The following is an 18562-nucleotide window of genomic DNA, read 5'->3' as shown; positions in this document are numbered from 1 at the left end:
GTAAGTTTGTTAGTTTTTCAAATGATTATTTTGTTATATCTTATGATCATAAGTTGCACCAGGAGCAGCTTTTCATGAGCGTAAAATGCATTTTTGGCCTTTGGCCCCTTGGACCCACTACCCCTCGAAACCCCATTGGGGGAGGACCCCCAATCCCCCTTTCAGATTTTCAGCTCTTTTTATGGAAGACCAAAATCATGTCTGATTTTGCCAGAATACAGCAGACTGTAAAATTTTCTTTAGCAATCAAGTTACCCCAGCAGACTAATGACTTTTGTTAACACAACTCACCAATTATACAGAAGACATACTTAGGCTCGATCATTATTTATTGACACCTGGATGGCAGTAGATCACAGAGAGGTTAGTGGCAGTGTGCCTTCTGTACTTAATGCTTCTTTCTGTAATCTGTTGCAATGTAGCCCAGCAAGAGTAACTGATAGATGCTCATTTGCATATTGTGGCTTCAAATAAGGTCAATTAAAACAATTCAGTCACATTTTTATGTGAAATTGGTTAGATTTAAAAGTGAGTTCATTATGATCAGCATTTACGAGTGCATTAAGACATTTCATCTCGAAATTGAAACATCCAGGAAGAGGAAAGCTTATTCTGTGATGGATGAGATGGATGTTTTAAAAAGACTAGAATCTGGTGAAATCCAGAATAAAGTTGCAAAGGAGATAGGTGTGCAAGAATATTTACTCGCTTGGAAGACAGATGAGGACAATTTTTGGCAATATGCTGAATGATTTAGATTCAGATCCTGGACTTAAATGCAAGAAATCTAGATTAGCAAATTACACAGACCTGGACAGTACTCTGTACATATGGTTTGTGTTGGATGGGGTGCCTGTTTCAGGTGCAATACTGAAACCACAGGCAGAGACATTTTATAAAGAGTTAAATGGAAAAGATTCTTCATTTAAAGCTAGCACTAGTTAGCTATATCACTTCCAATCATGTCATGCAATAAGCTGTGGAGAAATTTGGTTATCTGACAGTGCTGCTGCAGAGGCTTATTCAGAGCAGCTGAGACAAATTATCCAAGAGGGAGGATATTGTAAAGAATAGTTTTATACCTACAACAAAACTGGATTGTGTTTTAAACTCTTGCCCAACAAAACTCCAGCCATAGTGTACAAACAAGACAGAAAACACAAACTCTGTCGCTTGGCTATCGGAAGATTTCAGTCTCCATGAAAATTTAAATCTTTCATTATCTGAACATGAAATCACGTGTTTTTTTTAATGATCTTAGCAAAAACATATTGATGACAGACACAATATTAGAAAATTGGTTTTTCAAGGAATTTGTATGGCAAGTGAGGGAATATTTAAGTAGTACAGGACTAGAAGAGAATGCAATTCTTTTACTCGATAATTGCGCCACCCACCCAGCTACTAAAAACCATGTAAGCAGTAATGGAATAATCAAACCATGTCAGGGATGGTCCTGGCTTTTAAAAAGCTGTCGCCAAAAAAATCGCCAACCTCAATATTTTGTCGCCAATTTTCAAAAAGTGTCGCCAAAAAAGTAGTGTACATTTTTCCAAGTGTTAATTTAGTCTATTAATGTAATAGGCAATGAAAATTACAAAAGATGGATTAGTTAATACTTTAATTACAACAAGCATTAACAAAATGTTACAAAGTGTTACATGAAGATCCGTCGCGATTTTAGGGCTGCCCACTTGTTGAATGCAGTTTCAAAGTCTAATTTTTCACATCTGTACATGCTAATTCTCATTAAATTCTCGAGAGATGAGATGCAGAGCTTATTTCTGATGTCAGTTTTTATGAGGTTCATCTTACTGAATCCACGTTCACAGTCCTCAGTGCTGACATGTGACACCAGTAGCCTCTCAGCAGCCCCCCCCCCCCTTTTATGGCTAGCTTCACAAAGCTTGTAGCGAATTGCTTTCTAAATCCCAAGAATGATCACTGAATGCTGTATAAATTTTCTCGACAAGAAAAAAAGGATCTCCATTCCCATGAATGAAACTTACACGAGTCAACACCTGGCAATATTGGACCGTATATATAAGCGTAAATTCACACCCAGTTTAGGGATTCTTTCACTCCTGTATTTTGAGAAATAAATAATTATTATTAATTATGCAAAACTGTTTTTTTTTTTTTGCTATTTCTTGTTGCGGAGTTTAAGTCTCTGCAGCCGTAACACGGGACTGATGGCAAAAGGAAAAGATCAATGAGTAAAATGCTGCACTGGCGACAGATGTAATTGTGATTGAGATTTTTTCCATTTGCTTTGTATGTATACACAGTAGTCGGTACTTCAAAGGTTATCAGTTTTCTATGAAGGTTCAGCAAAACTATTGTATTGGTATATGTATAAAAAAAAAACAGAAGGATTAGCCATACAATTAATTGTATCTGTTCTATTCGCGTCTTCAGAAGTCGGTCAGTTGTAGGTATAGTGCGGTAGCATGATTGACTGTATCGCAGCATACAGTACTCAGCCCAGATGTCAGCGTAAGCAGATTATGATGTAACAATGCACTGTAAAGATGGGGTTGTCAATAAGAACAAAGGATCGTTTGCGTAACAGATTGATTCCAATGCATTGCTTAGTCAAGTTTGTGGCTTCCTTTCGTTCTGGCTTTAAATTTATTCAGTCCAAATCCATGATTGTATGTACAAATTAAATAACCAAAAAGTATGTCGCCAAAAAAATCGCCAGATGGGATATTTTTGTCGCCAATAAGGAAAAAAATCGCAATTTGCGACATTGGCGAAGCCCAGGACGATCCCTGCATGTTTTTTGGGCGAAAAATATGACTTCCAAAATAAATCTTCTTGATAAAGGGGTTATTGCAACATTTAAGATGAACTACAAAAAAGAACTTATAAAATTTGTGGTGAACAGTGAAAAGTCGTTAACAGACATATTGAAGAAGTTAAAGGAGGTGATGTGTTTTGGAGGGAAAGCATGGGACAGTTTGTCTCCCAGATGTATAGAGAGATGCTGGGAGAAGGGATTTGGAGCTTTCCAAGATGCAAAAGAGCGGGAGGAGGTTTGTGACTTGGAGGGATTCATGGAGGAAGATGCTGAAGCTGTGCCAAGGGAACATGTGAAATCATTTGACAGCACTGGAATAAAATTGATGACTACTGCCACACTGTTGAATGGAAGACCAATGCTGAAAACTTATATCATGATCAACAAGAAATACCTCCTTCAGTTTCTGAAGCATTTTGTGCATGCAAGGAAAGATTGATCTGGCCTGAAAGCTGGAACATTGAGCCTTGAAAATTATGCATCTGAGAAATATCATAGACTTTGCTTTAAAAAAAAAAAGCAAGAGCGATCAAGTCTCAAAGATGATAAAATAACGAAATATTTTAAGTAGGGAATACACATCATGTGAGTGAACAGTGCATATTTTATTCAGATCAGTACACTACTACTTTTTGTGAATAAATGTGTTTGTTTTGGACATCATTGGATTTTACATGGATTTTATGCATGTAAGTTTGTTATTTTATTATTTTGTTATTCTGTGGTGAAGGAAAACATTTTCATAAACTAAAAGTATTACTATACATTTAACTTGCGTTATATTTAGTCCTCTTCCTCCACCTGGCCCCCACCCCCATTACATTCATATTTTTTATATAATTTCACTATACCTGGACTTTTTGGTACATAAAGCAGACAGCGTTATAATGGGGGAGAGCTGTATTAAAAACATGTACCACCAGAGAAAATCTTGAATTATATGAAAGAATGTGGTTTCTGTGGCAAATAAATAATGATTTTTATAATTTTGCTGTTTATCTTGTACTACTTCCTGTACATTGATTTTGGAAGAGCTTATTTTCATAAAGTTATTGCAGTTCTTTAGATTTCACATTTTTATAACTTAAGTTTTAGTCTTCACTGCAAAGATTTTGTTGTGCTGACATGCCCATAAAACCCAATTTATTTATAGATGTGTCTTGTCAGTAATGACTCATCTATACCTTTTTGGACAGTTATGTCCCTTGTCAATCAACTTCATATCTTTACAGGGGATGTTGCATGTGATCAGCATAGCTGAAGAACTATTTATTATATTTGATATGAACTTAATGTGTTTTTGAGTTTTGTCTCAATTACCTTGTTTTGGAAAGAGTTATAGCCCTTGTTGATCAACTTCACATCTTTGCATGGGATATTGCTTTTATTGGCAAGTCTTTGAAGGAGTTGGATTTCAAGCAATCCATATGATTATTTAGAGGAGCTGATACTCCTGAATACTCATCTTTTCCTGACTGTGCTTTCTCAGAATAAAATAACTTGTACTGAGTTTGAATGTTTGCAATGCAGACATTATTAGCTCATTAGTGATTTGTGTTGTGGTCTGATTTCTATTGAATTGCAGGTAGATATAGTACACAAGGTTGGTGATCAGTTGATTCTGTCCTAATTAGTGAGAGATTCCTAAAAATCTCTATAGTCTTCTCAAGTCTTTTATTTTTCATTTCTTAAGTTTTGTTACATATTCAAGACATTCTTGTATCTGAAAATTTATTTTCTAAAGAGTTCATATGGGATGTAAACTGATTCTTGATCACCGTATCCTGTATACAGAAAGTATACCATCTTTATACTGTTGTTGATGCCTGAAGTCCATGTTCCTTTTTTAATTTCGATAGATCTTGAGAAGTAAATTTAAATCAGCTTGAGTATATATTGTAAAATTGATAATTATGTATTGCTAGATGGATATTTTGTCCAATTTGTTGTGTGTCCAGTTTGTTGATGCAAAATTAAGTATCCTTTTGAAGGTTAAGGTATTTTGTGCCATTTTTGGAGGACATGTACTACCAGTTAAAGAACTTACTTTTTGATAATTTGAACAATAATAATTAGTCTGTTGAATATATGTAGAAAATATGTCATGAACATAGCCAGGTTGCTAAAGCGTGAATAAAAATCCAGTCCAATTTTAAAGTGTACTAGGTCAGATAAAAATTGTAACTAGGTTTGAATAGAATCGTGATCATGTCTTCAAATGGACCTATTCCAGATTAAAATTATATTTATAAAGGCAACTTCCTGGCTTGCAGAAGAGAATTCTGATTTCTTTTTAACATCCTAATTTAAGATTGGAATGGTGACTATCAGTTTGGACACAGTGATAAATTGATCTGATTATTACACTGTTTCAGGAATTTTGAAATGGGGAAAAATGTTGGAAAAATAATAGACAAAAGAAGACAGTGTGAATCTTGGAGTTTTCTACCTCTTTCACTCGTTGTTTTCACTTTCTATATGCCACATCACAAATAGAGGCATGTATTGTAACATTGTCATCCTTCCATCAGTCAGTCACCTTAAGCTTTTTGTTTATGTCAGTTTCTCATACACTTTAGGCTGCAGTCATACAACTTGGTGTAGACGGGTGTAACACTCCTGGACCAAAAGTAAGTTAGTGTTACTTATATTTGAATCTTTGCAGACTGTGGTTATTTTTGTTGTTCAGGAATTTTCCTGGGCCAGTTACATTACAAAGTTGAAGCTTGGGGTGCATGTTGCCATTATTTTCTGATTTAGTTTGAATCTTCATTGAGCCTTGGGATGCAAATCAGAACATTTGGGGAAAATTCTGGTCATGGCATTCCTATTCTCTGAACACTTTTTAGCTCCCTTTGCAAATTAGAGATGTATTTTACTACTCCTGATGTTGGTGTCATTTTCTGCACATATGAAAGCATCTACATATGTACAACTTCACTGAATCTCAACTGCTCTTTTTTTCAAAGCCCTTTAGCAACAGTTTGAAGTGGGTTACATAGCACCTGAACCCTGGGAGAGTAGCCAATAGGGTCAACTGTTTACATTCAAGCACATTATTTGTGCATTTCTGGTAATGTTTTTGGCTTTGGCTTTTTGTTCCTTATATACCTGCAGTTATACATCAGGTTATGAGATCTTGTTGGGGGCTCCATTTTTAACATGTGAAAGGACTCAAAATTCATCAGTAGAAAAAGTCTGTTTAAGAAAGGTGATAACATGGAGCATACTTTTGTTGCTACACTTACCTTAAATTTTGTGGTTTAAAGTTTTATTTCTTTTTGCAAAAATGATCAAACAAGATAATTGTAATCACCTCTATTAGTGCTGCATCAGTACAATAAAAGGTCAGTGTGACCTGCATTTCATATTTTACTGGCTATGCCATGTTTGTGCTTTGAGCTTCTGGCTGATTTTTTTTTTTTTCCATCCTGTATATATACTATACCTGGAATCATGAGACATAGTAAAGAGATGCAGCTTGATGAGTACCACACCCTTTCACAAAATAGATCACTTTGACCCATATTTCATGCTTCTCAGACTTTTAAGTTTTGTTTTAACTGTTCATGCTTGAATCATTAAGCTAGATTATTTAATACATATCTATTACTAACATGGTTACTGCCCCCCCCCCCTTCCGTTTGCGTTTTATTTGCTTAGGTTATGTTTTTATTTAGCTAAAGACCATGCCATATGCATACTATTAAGTTTACAATCATGGAAGTTGAGGAGTTTTACTCCCAATGCAAAGTTTATCCTTATAGGCGCTACTTTATGCTTCACTGACTTGCGTTTAATGTTCGCTTATAACCAAAAGTTTCGTGCTCAGATTGATTTTACTATATAAATGGACTGGCATGAGCAACCATCTGTTAAATGTGATCATCAACCATGATATTTCTGAAAAAATGTTTGAGCACTGCTGTGAATTGCTATATTGTACGTTCTGATACTATGAATCTTTATTCAATCCTTTATAACCACAAAAGAGTGCAGATTGTTCCAAGCAGAGACAAATAAAATTTGTAGAAAGAGTTGAGTTTGGTTGTTTTGTTAAATACGTAATATAGGGTTGTATTCTAAAGGCCTTGTACCAGACTTTGTCACAAACCGCCATTGTAGTGCCATTGTCATCTACATCTCCATGATGGCTAACTATTCTATCTTAACCCTGCAAAGAAATACTATCCCCTCCCCACTTTATATATATTTTTTTTGCTTGCTTGCTTTACAAAGTAAAACTCTGTGCATCCAGAGTTCTGAAATTTATTTTTGTTGAGCTTTGCTGATAGCTAATTGTTTTCTAAATCGGCTTCAGAAATGAATTACACTTGTATGCTATTCTGACAACTGAAATGATCATGCATTGCATTCTATATATGTAGCAAAATCCGACTTCAGAGAAACGTTGCTGCTGTTCACAAACTTGTCAAAAATATAATACATATAGCTAAAACATTTTCATTCAAGGCATTGATATGTAATAACTTTGTTGTTGTACACACATCTGGCATCCCTTTGATTTACCTATAATGGGTTGTTCCATTTCATGATCCTACTTATGCAGATTAGCAGTGAACTCTCCAGTGCAGCCTTCGAACACAAATCATTAGCTAATGTCAGCCAGTTAAGTAATATGTGAAATGGTGGTTATACCTGACCTCTTTGCCTTTAATTGCCTCTATTTAAACTGCCAAAGGGATGGTTTTATTTACATCAGCTCCAATCATGACAGCTTTCCATTTATACATGCTGCATGTAACTGGCATATACTGAAAGTGTTTTTTTTTTTGCCGTTTGTTTTGGTTTTTGTTTTCTATTTTTGAAGATTACTGAAAATTGTGTTTTCTTGAAACAACCATGTCAGGGGGTTTGGGAGTTGTTGTTGTTGTTGTAGGGTTTAATGACATTTTCCAGCACAAGATAGGCTATACATGGCGGCCAGTATTAATGGTGGAGGAAGAACCTGTGAAAACCCCTGAAAGAACCACCGACCCACAAGAAGCTACTGGCAGGGTTTGGGAGTACAAAAATGTATTTTGGGCATGACACCTGATGCTTCAGTTTGATTAAAATCATATCTCAATTTCACATAGAACAATGGTGATCTGATTTGGATTATTCCACATTGTGGCAGGTGTGTCAAAATCTTGAAATGATAGTTACACATTTCATCAGCGTGATCCAAGTTTCCTCAGGCAAATTTGAATTTTTTTAACATTCCTGATCTGCACTTCACAGATAATACAGGATGGGCCTGATCTAAAATTAGAGGGGCCCTGGGCATCTGGCTGTCAGATTTTTTTAGCACTGTGCTTTAAAATCTTGAGATAACTCATTCACTGTCAAGCTAGTGAAGCTGTGTTACCAACCAAAGCTGCCATTCTCATACTCAAAATTTACAAGTTCTTTGTCTACGTCTGCATCACTAATTCACCTGAATTTGATAAATTATAAAAACTAAGTGATGCCTACATCAACATCAGAACATTTACCTATGTTATTGATGCTTTAATAGTTGATGAAAATTAGGCCAAGGAAGCTTTACTTCTTGTAATGAATGGAAAATCATATTTTTTCAACTTCTGACCTTGAATCTAGCAGTCTCCAAATCATTAAGCTTCTGTATCTATGCATAGTTTCAACAACAAGAAAAAGACTACAGCAAATTAAACCACCCACCTTTGGTATCTCTGGTCCAGTGACCATTTGTTCTTTTTAACTGCCAAGCGTTGAAATCATCTCTGATATTCTTCATCCATGACAAGATTTTTAAGATGGCCATCATGAATGCTCAGCACCAATTTTAATTTAGAACCAACTAGACATCATTAGAAACCTAGTAAAAACTCCGTCAGTTTGACTTTCCATCCTGGAGGTTAGCAATATTTTCAAGATGGCTGCTGTGGTGGTCATATGCATAACTGCAGCATTTTCGTGTAGACCCAGCTAGACATCATAAAAAGTATTTAAGAGAAAACTCCATGTTAATCATCTTTTCAGGAGAAGTTCCAATAAGATCGCTTCTGTGGCATCCATACTGGATGGCTGCGTGGCACTGTTTGTTATTTAGACCCATCTAGTTTTTGTCCAGCGTGCATGCGTGTGTGTGTGCGTGTTAATCCTCAAAGTGGTTGAACAGGATAACAAACTTGTGCTGAGGAATGAAAATAGACAACAGAGCGTCCATTTGGCTCTTCTGGTCAATAACCATTTGAACTAAAAGAACCAGAATATAATCAATGATTAAAAAAGCTGCAGTCAGTAATTACTAAGCTTATCCATATGAAGCTTTTACCAGTCTCCAGCAGCCATTGTAAACACTAATTACCATATAGAAAAAAGACAGCAAAATGTTGGCTTCTGTGCCTTATCACATAAGACAACAAATATAAAAAAAACATTCTTTTTTAATTATCAAAGTAAAGGTACAGCTGTCATTAGTTGATAAAAATCTGAGATTATTGAGCAAATTTTAATCACTATTCCCTGCAGAAACTAGATGCAGATTGGTAATATGTAGCTTTTGAGATTTCAGCTGAAGTTCATATTTAATGGAGATGTTTTCTGTTCCTCTTCAGACAAAAGATGATGATGATGTCTCCACAAAGAGTGGCAGTTCCACAGGGCATGGAATTCGACCAAAACCTGTCCAGATGTTAATATCCCCAGTCCCCATGCTGGAGGAGGATGAAGATGCATCTTTAAACCCTCTACAAAAGCTTGCCAAAGCTGCTCGCCTCCTCAATCCTGTTCAGTTTGATCTTCCTAAGGATGTTGCTTGTACTACACAAATGCCAGGTTAGTGCTGACAAGATGTACTGTTAAGATAAAATGGCTAACAAAGGGTGATATTTTTAGTTCATCTGATCACAGGGACAAGTGAGCTTTCGAGTATGGTCTTTTCTCTCCGGTCATCCATTCACAACGTCTTAATGGCTGCCGAAAAGAATTTGACCAGATTGGAAAGAAAGCATCCAGGCATAAAGCTTGTCTGTGGATTCTGATATACCATCAAATACAGCTGCCATTATTAGAAACCACAGAACAGAATTTGACAAAATTTGGAGGAAAGCCTCATGGCATGAAGATTCCTGAAATTTGGTAAAATGATGATAGCCAACAAAGAACATTGCTACCATTACTAAAAATAGAAGGAAAAAAATCCTTTAAATGACTTCTTCCAAAAAATCAATCTGCAGAATTTGACAAAATTAGACTAAAAGTATTCTGGTACAACTGTCTTTCATATTTGTTCAAATGATGATAGTCTATCATCAAACATGGCTGCCATTGAATTAAAAATGTCTGACCTTTTCTCCAGTGCCACTTGACAAAATTTGACTGAATGCATCGAGGCATAAAATGGGCTTTCAGATGTTGATAAATTATATAAATCTGCCATCAAATATGGCTGCCATTACTAAAAAAAGAAGGAACTTGAAATGACTTATTAGAAACTGCTTAGTTGAAAGGTACCTAATTTGATAATACATTTTAATAATAATAGCAATAAAATTTATCCAAATGATTTGCCATTGGATATTTCAACCATTGTTAAAAATGCAAAATTCCTTTAAATGACTCCATGATCTATCGTATTTGGTGACCTATAAGTCTATACTTTTTGACCAGAAAATCTTAGCTTCGTGTTATACTCCGAATCGACTTGTATATGGATTTTTTCATCCAAATTGCTTTATCATATGTCACATAATTTTTTGTATAGAAAAAATTCTCCACAAGTACTCTTTCTGGTTTTTACAAAACGTATCAGACTTTCATTTAATATAATTGAAATTTTGTACAGTGACATTAAAATGGAGTTTGATGTTGATATCACATGGCATTTTGATTTCCGATGTCGTTGTGTGAGCGTTGTGAAGTCATGTGACTATTAACACAAATGGCGAGTACCGGGCACAGACACTAGCTTCCAGGGTAAACTAATCAGGTGTACACTCACCAATTAACATGTTAATTGGTGAGTGTACACATGATTAGTGTACCCCAGAATCAAGTGCTTGTTGTACCGGGTCAGGTTTCATCTATGCTGAGTTTCTTCTTGTCTGTCATTGGATTAAAGACATAATTATAATACTTGCCATTTTTGAGAAAATAAATAATTTCCCTATCAATTTCATGCTGGTATAAATTATTATAACATAGTTTAAATTTGCTAGGCCCACTGGTAAGCTATGTTACGGTGGTGGCAGATTCTGAATATTTTATATGTAATTGCTCTGAACCCACACTACACCCTAAATGTCCAAATGTGAAAAATGGGGTTGGAATATTCGGAGGAAACATTAGAAAATTTTGAATCTCTGAGCTGAACTTTGGTGTGAAACTATTAAACAGTGATATGTAGCTTGAAGCATTGGTTTCAGATCTTAAATAGAATGCTGGAGAAATGAGTTATTGTCTTCCCTTATATTATATATTAAGAAACAATAAGAGCCCATGTATCAATACAGGTTTTGGGACTGGTTTATTGAATTACAAGAAGACGAGTTGATTTTACAGAAAATTCAGTCCTTGTTTATACAAGTACAAGAATATATAATTTTGAAGTTCTCTTGTCAAAATTTAAATTAACCCTTTTGTAAATGTCTTTAAATGATAGAATTATTAGCCAGATCGTCTTAAGGAGTTTAAACTGGTTGAAAAATCTTGTCTGAGATTTTATTGGCATACATATATTGAGGGTTAAACTTTTTTCGTTACAAGATAAGATTCTAATACTTTGCATTTATTCGGTTTTTTCATACTGTGAAATATTTACTTTGTGTAACATGCACATATATTGCTCTAGAATTCTTTAGAATTAAAGGTTTGAAGGGAAACAAAATAATTTATGTTCATTATGTTGTTCCCACTTAGGAACATAATGCATGTAAGCAAAATAAAGTTAGAATTTTTATTCTGTAAATTGAAATTACTTTACATGCAATTTATAGGTGGGCCCCGAGTGGTCTAAAGCACTCTCTGTCATGGATCACTGCCATCTCACCTCTGTCTGCGTGGGTTCGAGTCTCGGGCTCTCCCAATGTGGATATGTGAGAAAGCTTGCTGGTAGCTTCTCGTGGGTCAGTGGTTCTTTCTGGGGTCTTCCTCCACCATTAATACTGACCGCCATGTATAGCCTATCTTATGCTGAAAAATGGCGTTAAACCCTATAACAACAACAACAACATGCAATTTATAGGAATATAATCAAGCTTGTTTCATGTGATACAGTTTATGGTTTTGTACGTGATCATCTTTTCTGACAGATGTTTTGGAGAGTCTTAAAAAAGAAACATCTTTAGGTTTAGAAAATGCATGTTTTATAATCTAAAATGTACTTTAATTCCATTCAGAAATGGTCATATGTGAACCTTGAAAAATTAATTTCATTCCTGCAAATGACCTGGAAATTTATCTTTAGAAAAGCGGGAGAACCATGGTTGAAAGTGTTGTTAAAACCAACAAAGAAAAACCAGATTTGTTGTAAACAATGTGTGTTTTGTTGATGTGTTTTTTTCTTCTTCTCATTTTGCCTACTGAACCACTAATGATAAATAGTAATTTTCCAGCAAAAGGCTTAATGTGTCCAATAAACATCTACTACTAATATGCATTGACTTTTATTGTGATGCAGTAAAAACATCCCCCATTTTGTATTCTTCTGAAAAGTTTATTCAAATTTAAGAGCTCCTTTATAAAGTAAAATAGTTCCAGTTTTGGAGTCACAAATTTTACATAATTTCAGTGTAAGATACTGCAAAATGTACTAAGCAAGCGATTTATGCTTAATGCTTTTTTAATAGTATGAATAAATGTATAAATGATTCCTAACTCCAGATTTAGGCTCATTATTTGTGTATATTATTATTATTATTATTATAGATACTGTTGATTGTTCTACTTGGTCATGTTGGATATATTTAATTTTGTGTTCCTAAAATTACAGTACGTTGCATTGAAAATTTGTTTTGTTGATGAGAAAATCTATTTCATCAACTGTAGAAAAAACAAAAAGATTGGGCAAGGGATTATCTGTCTTTATTAAAAGAATAGATTATCTGTATGTTTTTCATCTATACAATACAAGAGTGAAGTCTACATTGTCAACATTACTTTACTTTTGGATTGCAGTAATGTGCGTTTACAAGATCCTTGTTTCAGGCCAGACTAAATCCTGATTTAATAATGAATCAATCACTTGTCAGACACTGCAGGTCTTAAATCAGTATCAATAATCAAAGATTCATATCTCGTTATATTGACATTGAAGGTAATGTAAAATAAATAACCTCTAAGTTTACATTTTGATGTGGTTATACAGCTGCTGTAAGGCAGTGTATTATTTTATGATGTCTGTTCAGCTGTCTCCTACCAGTTTTGTTTTTGTGCAGTAACTCTAGTTGTTAACCATCTACAATTACCTAATTTTATGAATATATTATCTTTTATGTACCAGATCACCTGGGCTTGCTCAAAGAAATACCTTTTCATACTGTTATGTTTATATGTAGTCAATTAAAGAAACTTGCTTTTTATTATGTCTGGAGGTTTACCGTGCTTGAAGTGTTAAAGAATGCTAATCCTTTTCAGAGTATGTTAGTAAACATGTTTGCTTTTTATTTTCCTAAAGGATCCAGCAAAAGAAAATGGTGGGGTCGGGACCGCAATATGACAAAGAAGCAAGCACATGAACTAGACAATGGCATGGTGCCATTGCCTGCTAAGCTGTGCTTTGTCTGTAACAAGTAAGTATTACAAATTTATTTCATTTCTACTTGGCAGATAGCGAGGCAGAGATGTCACTTTTCAGACTGCAGTGGCATCAGAAATTAAGATTTTTTTGTTGATGTTCTAAATGTCATAAAGAAGAAGGATACAGTACACACGACAGGTATTAAAGACTTTTCCATATTTCTGTGTAATATCACCCCAATATGTAGTGAAATCTCCCAATTTTACACCAAGTCAAGCCTGGTTGAGCCTAGATGTTACCACCTGCAATAGTCATTGAGGGATACAGAGGTAATCCATCAACTGGCCAGATAGAATCAACTCTTGAAGTGAGTTGAGTGCAAGTTAAGCATTGTGAGAAAAGTAAAGAAAAGTAAAGTAGGGGACAGTCGATTTCACATGTATAGTTCCAGCACTGTATTCAGTAACACCTAAACCAGAACAAGTGAAATATGGTTTGTATATTTCATGCATGTTGTATATACAAATAGGAAATGGAGGCAAGGGACTTGACATAATTTTCTGTTGTACCATAATTTTTTATATGCCCGCTTCTTTAAAGTTTTGAAAGTTGTTAACATGGAGGATGTATAAGAAGGATGCCAGGGGATACTGCATATGCTTTACAGCGGCTTTTACATACATGCCAACCATTGTGCTTTTGGTATAATCATTACACTTTTTTCCCTTAATTATATTGGTACACTGGTTAGGTAGTGGACCAGTCTATACTTTTAAAGAAAATGGCACAAGATGATAAGCAAAATGCACTACAGTGTGAGTTGTGAATGTTAATTGACAGAAAATGTTAGAGGCGATGAATCTTTTCAAACTTCAAAACATGTCAGATCAGAAAAAAAGACAAATCAACACTACTTATATGATCTTTAAAAGAATAATAAAATACAACACACTGAGCACATGGCTGAATTTCAGTTTATGATGATTCAGCTATAATTACAAATGTTGAATAGTTCAAGTGAGTACTGAATATAAATAATATTTCAGTAATTTTTTTCTGTGTATTCTGGTTCATATCCATGTGGATTTAGCCCTTTCTAATAAGAATGTAGACTGCTGAGCCATGTTCGTGGTCCCCCAAAAATGGATCTTTTCATTTATGCTGTTATTTTGGCATGTGATATATAAATTACACTTTTTACACCAAAATTACACTTTTTGTCACTTGTAAAAACAATAATTACGCTTATACTTCTGAGAGGGTTGGCATGCATGTTTTTTCCCGCTCTGTACACCATCTTTTTGGTGTCAGTTTTGATCAAATGTGCAACATAAGCTTAATTCATAAAAGTCTCATACAAGTTCACTAATGAGCATGATTTATTAGTGTCTACCTCATATGCAGCAGGTCGTGGGTTTGAACTCTGGCCAAGTCATACCAAAGACTTATAAGAATGGTACTAGCAGTTGCCTCGCTTGGCACTCGGCATTAAGAGGTTAGTGTTAGCCTGGTGTCACGATAATGTGACTGGGTGGGACATGATGCTACATGTCTGCAGCATGATGCCCCAGTGCTAGGCATATCTATAAACTGCCACACTGAAGACATAATTGTTTTTAAAGCTACATTAAAAATCCAGATCACACATGCACACACATCTGATTGGCAGAGGTTGTTACCACTCTGGGAGGAGTATTGTAGGCCCAGTTTTGATCAGATTTGAATATGGGCTTTTACCATCATAATCTGAGACAAGTTTGATCATGATTTGCTGAGTTTGTCAGTCCTGTATTGAATATATTTTATGATCAGAGTTTTATCAAAATTGTTTTACATCATCAAGATCCTGGATGACTTTGACTACGAGTAAGATCTACATGTATTTATGAGATAATTGTGTATTCGATTGCTGGGTTTGTTGTTACCACTCTGATAAGAGTCTGAATTTAGATTGGAGTTGCTCAAAATTGGTAAAGACGCTTATAACATAAATATTTCAGACATGTTCTTGAACAAACGAGATCTGTTCATATTAATGAGGTATTCATAAGTCAGAGTGAGCTGGTTACTTCTCATGAGACTATATTTGTCTGATAAAACTTGGTAAATAGGTTTATATCATAAAGATATTGGATTATAATGATTCTGAGCAAGAGCTGTGCATCTTTATAAAGATTTTTTGTTTCGAGACGAACAAAATCTCTGATACAGAGGTTGGGATATAGTTTACTTGTGATTATGTTCTTACAATGCTACATAAGCCTGCATAGTGAAATGGTCAAGTGTTATGTTAGCCATGTGAGGGATATTAAGCCATCTTGGACCTCCTGTTGTAAAGAAGACATTTTATTGTAACATTTTGGAATAATTAAACATGGAACTGAATGGTGACTGGCCATTATTAAAATTACTGAGCCATGATGTTGGCCCTGTTTTTGATTTCCGTAAACAATACTGAAACAAACTAGAAACTGATATGTATCATTTTCCAAAGGAATTCAAAATACTTAAGAAAACGCTTATTAGCATGGTTAGAACTTTGCCTTGGAATAATGAATCACATATGTTAAATACATTTACACCTACATAAACAGACACCTATATGATGGTCACTTTACACACAAGACATTGAAGTCCCTTTCCTAATTTTATATCATTTTCAACTCATAAAAGACCTTTTGTGTTTCCTTTTTATAGACTGTTTTCAGTGTACGGTTAAGTTTTCTTTTTTTAGGAGCTGTCGTGTTGCTCCATTGTTACAGTGTGATTACTGTCCCCTGTTGTATCATCTGGATTGTATGAACCCACCACTGACGTCACTGCCCACTGGAAGGTGGATGTGCCCTAGTCATGCAGAAAATCTTGTTGTAAGTACTTGGAGTTCAACAAGAAATATAGTGTAACTAGATTTGCACAGAAATTCACCAAAAGTTGGATACTGAGACCATTTGTGAATGTGTAATCTTGGGTAAATAACTATGAAATGATGTTTTTTGTATAGAAAACTAGAATTGTTGATGGCCTTTGTAATTAAATTTTAGCTTACATGGCTGTATGGCAGATAAGCTTATGGTATGGTTCTTTGTCCATTGTTCATATTCCTTTCATAATTGATATTTACAGCAGAATTGGACTAATGTTTTTAAAAAGAAAGCATCTTATGATGAACCCCTTTAAATTTGCTCAGATGTTGATGATTATCCATCATCAAATATGGCCACCACTAGTTTGAAAATAACTGCTTGACAGAATTTAACCAAATATGATGGAGAGCATCCTGGCATGAAGTATCTGGTTTAAGTTTCTCCATGAACTTAATGGATGTTGCAGAGGGAGGGAGGGAGTGGGGTGGGGTTTTCAAAGCTCCTTTTCACTTTGATTAATTTGGTTGATCTTGCTATACAGCCAAGTTGGGGGCCCCGAGTGGCTGAGTGGTTTAAAGTGCTCTCCATTACGGATCACTGCCATCTCACTTCTGTCTGCGTGGATTTTAGTCTAGGATTCGGCTCATTTTCACTTTGATTATTTTAGCTCATCTGGCTATACATCCAAGTTGGTTTACTTTTTGGCCCTGTGTCCAGCATGCGGTCATTATGTTATAATCCATATTGCATACAAAGCAGACACCTAGTCTTGGAGCAGCATCATATAATAAACCTGAACAGTGCATGCAGGATGGGAGTTCTTTAAAACATGGACTGTGTTGATATCTTGATTTAAATTAATTGCTTATATGATTTTACCCTGAAAATAAAGGTCTATCCCTGTGTTTGGCATTCTGTGTCCCTGAAACAATAGTTTAAAGTTAGGCACATCTGTTAACTACAAATATAGATCCCTTCTCTGACTTCGCTCTGATGACGTTCCTCTGGCCCAAAAAAAGAGGAAGTAAACAGAATGTGAGGCTATATGCAGGCATCAGACTAGGACCAGGTTCTTTTCTTCAGTGTTAAAACCTTTCCTCCTAATAGGAGGAGGCAATTGTACATGATCATGTATAATGTATAGCTTGTGTCCTGGAATATCGGTAAATATTACATGATTAAAATTAGTTGTACTCACACACACTCATACACACATGCACAAAAATGTATCAGTGTTAACCTATGGTGGAGCAATTGTACCAGAGAGGGTTAATTGTACCGCTCACACTGGTAAAAAAAATATGGGGTGGAAAAAGGCATCTAATTGGTACCTTGTTTCCATTTTATGTACTACCAATTACAGCTGATGCATAGTTTGTTACCGTACAGTTTTATTTAATCATAAAACATTCATAGTATTAACATTTTTTCTTAAAGTAATTGCATCTGTCGCTCTGTCTTTTGCTGTCTCTCTTTCTCATATTTATTATCCACTAAGACAGTCATAGAATTTTATGCATTTTTTTCAGTTAACTAAAGATGTATGATTGAGTTATAGATTTATTGAATGCCTTATCTGTTAGCAAGGTGAAACATGAGTCTGCATTGACTGACTGATTCAGGCATTTGGAAGTGTTACGCTAGCTAGGGATAACCTGTCTACACGTGAGCTGACTAGTACCAATGTTCATTTTAGAGAAGTTTTCATCTGAAATGATTGTAGCTTCTGAACGAAACATTTCTATGTTCATGCAGCCATATTGACAACATGGGTTAATATAAACAAAAAATGAAATAGATCAAAATCTCTTGCAGAATATTAAAGCTGCATACACTTGATAATGGTTTATTATAATAATGAAAAAATATATATTTGTGTTTTATTATTGAGTACCTTCATGCTGGTGATTGTTCACAGAAAAATAAACTTTAAATTCCCATGCAGATTCCATAGAAAGCTCACTTTTGTTAACCTGACAAATGTTATCAATTTATAGTCTAGAGATTCTTTAAAGATTTGAGTTAAACCCGTCATGGTTAAGACAAACAAAAGGCTTTCAGTGGTTACTAAATGTACTTAATTTATTCTTTATGTATTGAGGGATCATTGTTTTTAAGCTCTACTGGTAATAGACCAGGTGAACTCGTGGGATGGTCTGTTGTCTATTATCCATCTCTAATAGCACAAGT

At 35.0% G+C, this 18562-nt stretch overlaps 1 protein-coding gene across 2 annotated transcripts in view; it reads left to right on the top strand.

Moving 5' to 3' along the window:
- The window catches only part of LOC149777190 (PHD finger protein 12-like), an 81291-nt gene that overhangs the window by 12868 nt on the left and 49861 nt on the right, over positions 1-18562 (top strand). Inside the window, exons 4-7 of one of the 2 annotated variants that reach the window (XM_089941892.1) lie at positions 5383-5433; positions 9388-9607; positions 13446-13560; positions 16243-16375. In XM_089941892.1, the coding sequence (XP_089798018.1) occupies positions 5383-5433; positions 9388-9607; positions 13446-13560; positions 16243-16375 (519 nt within the window). The remainder of the gene's footprint in view (positions 1-5382; positions 5434-9387; positions 9608-13445; positions 13561-16242; positions 16376-18562) is intronic. The other variant, XM_089941893.1, reaches the window with a different exon arrangement.

Source organism: Sinohyriopsis cumingii, chromosome 18 (genome assembly GCF_028554795.1).
Source record: "Sinohyriopsis cumingii isolate HCF-2022 chromosome 18, ASM2855479v2, whole genome shotgun sequence".
NCBI classification, from domain to species: Eukaryota; Metazoa; Mollusca; class Bivalvia; order Unionida; family Unionidae; genus Sinohyriopsis; species Sinohyriopsis cumingii.
Note: the sequence above shows the minus strand (reverse complement) of the source record. Positions and strands in the feature narration are given on the sequence as shown.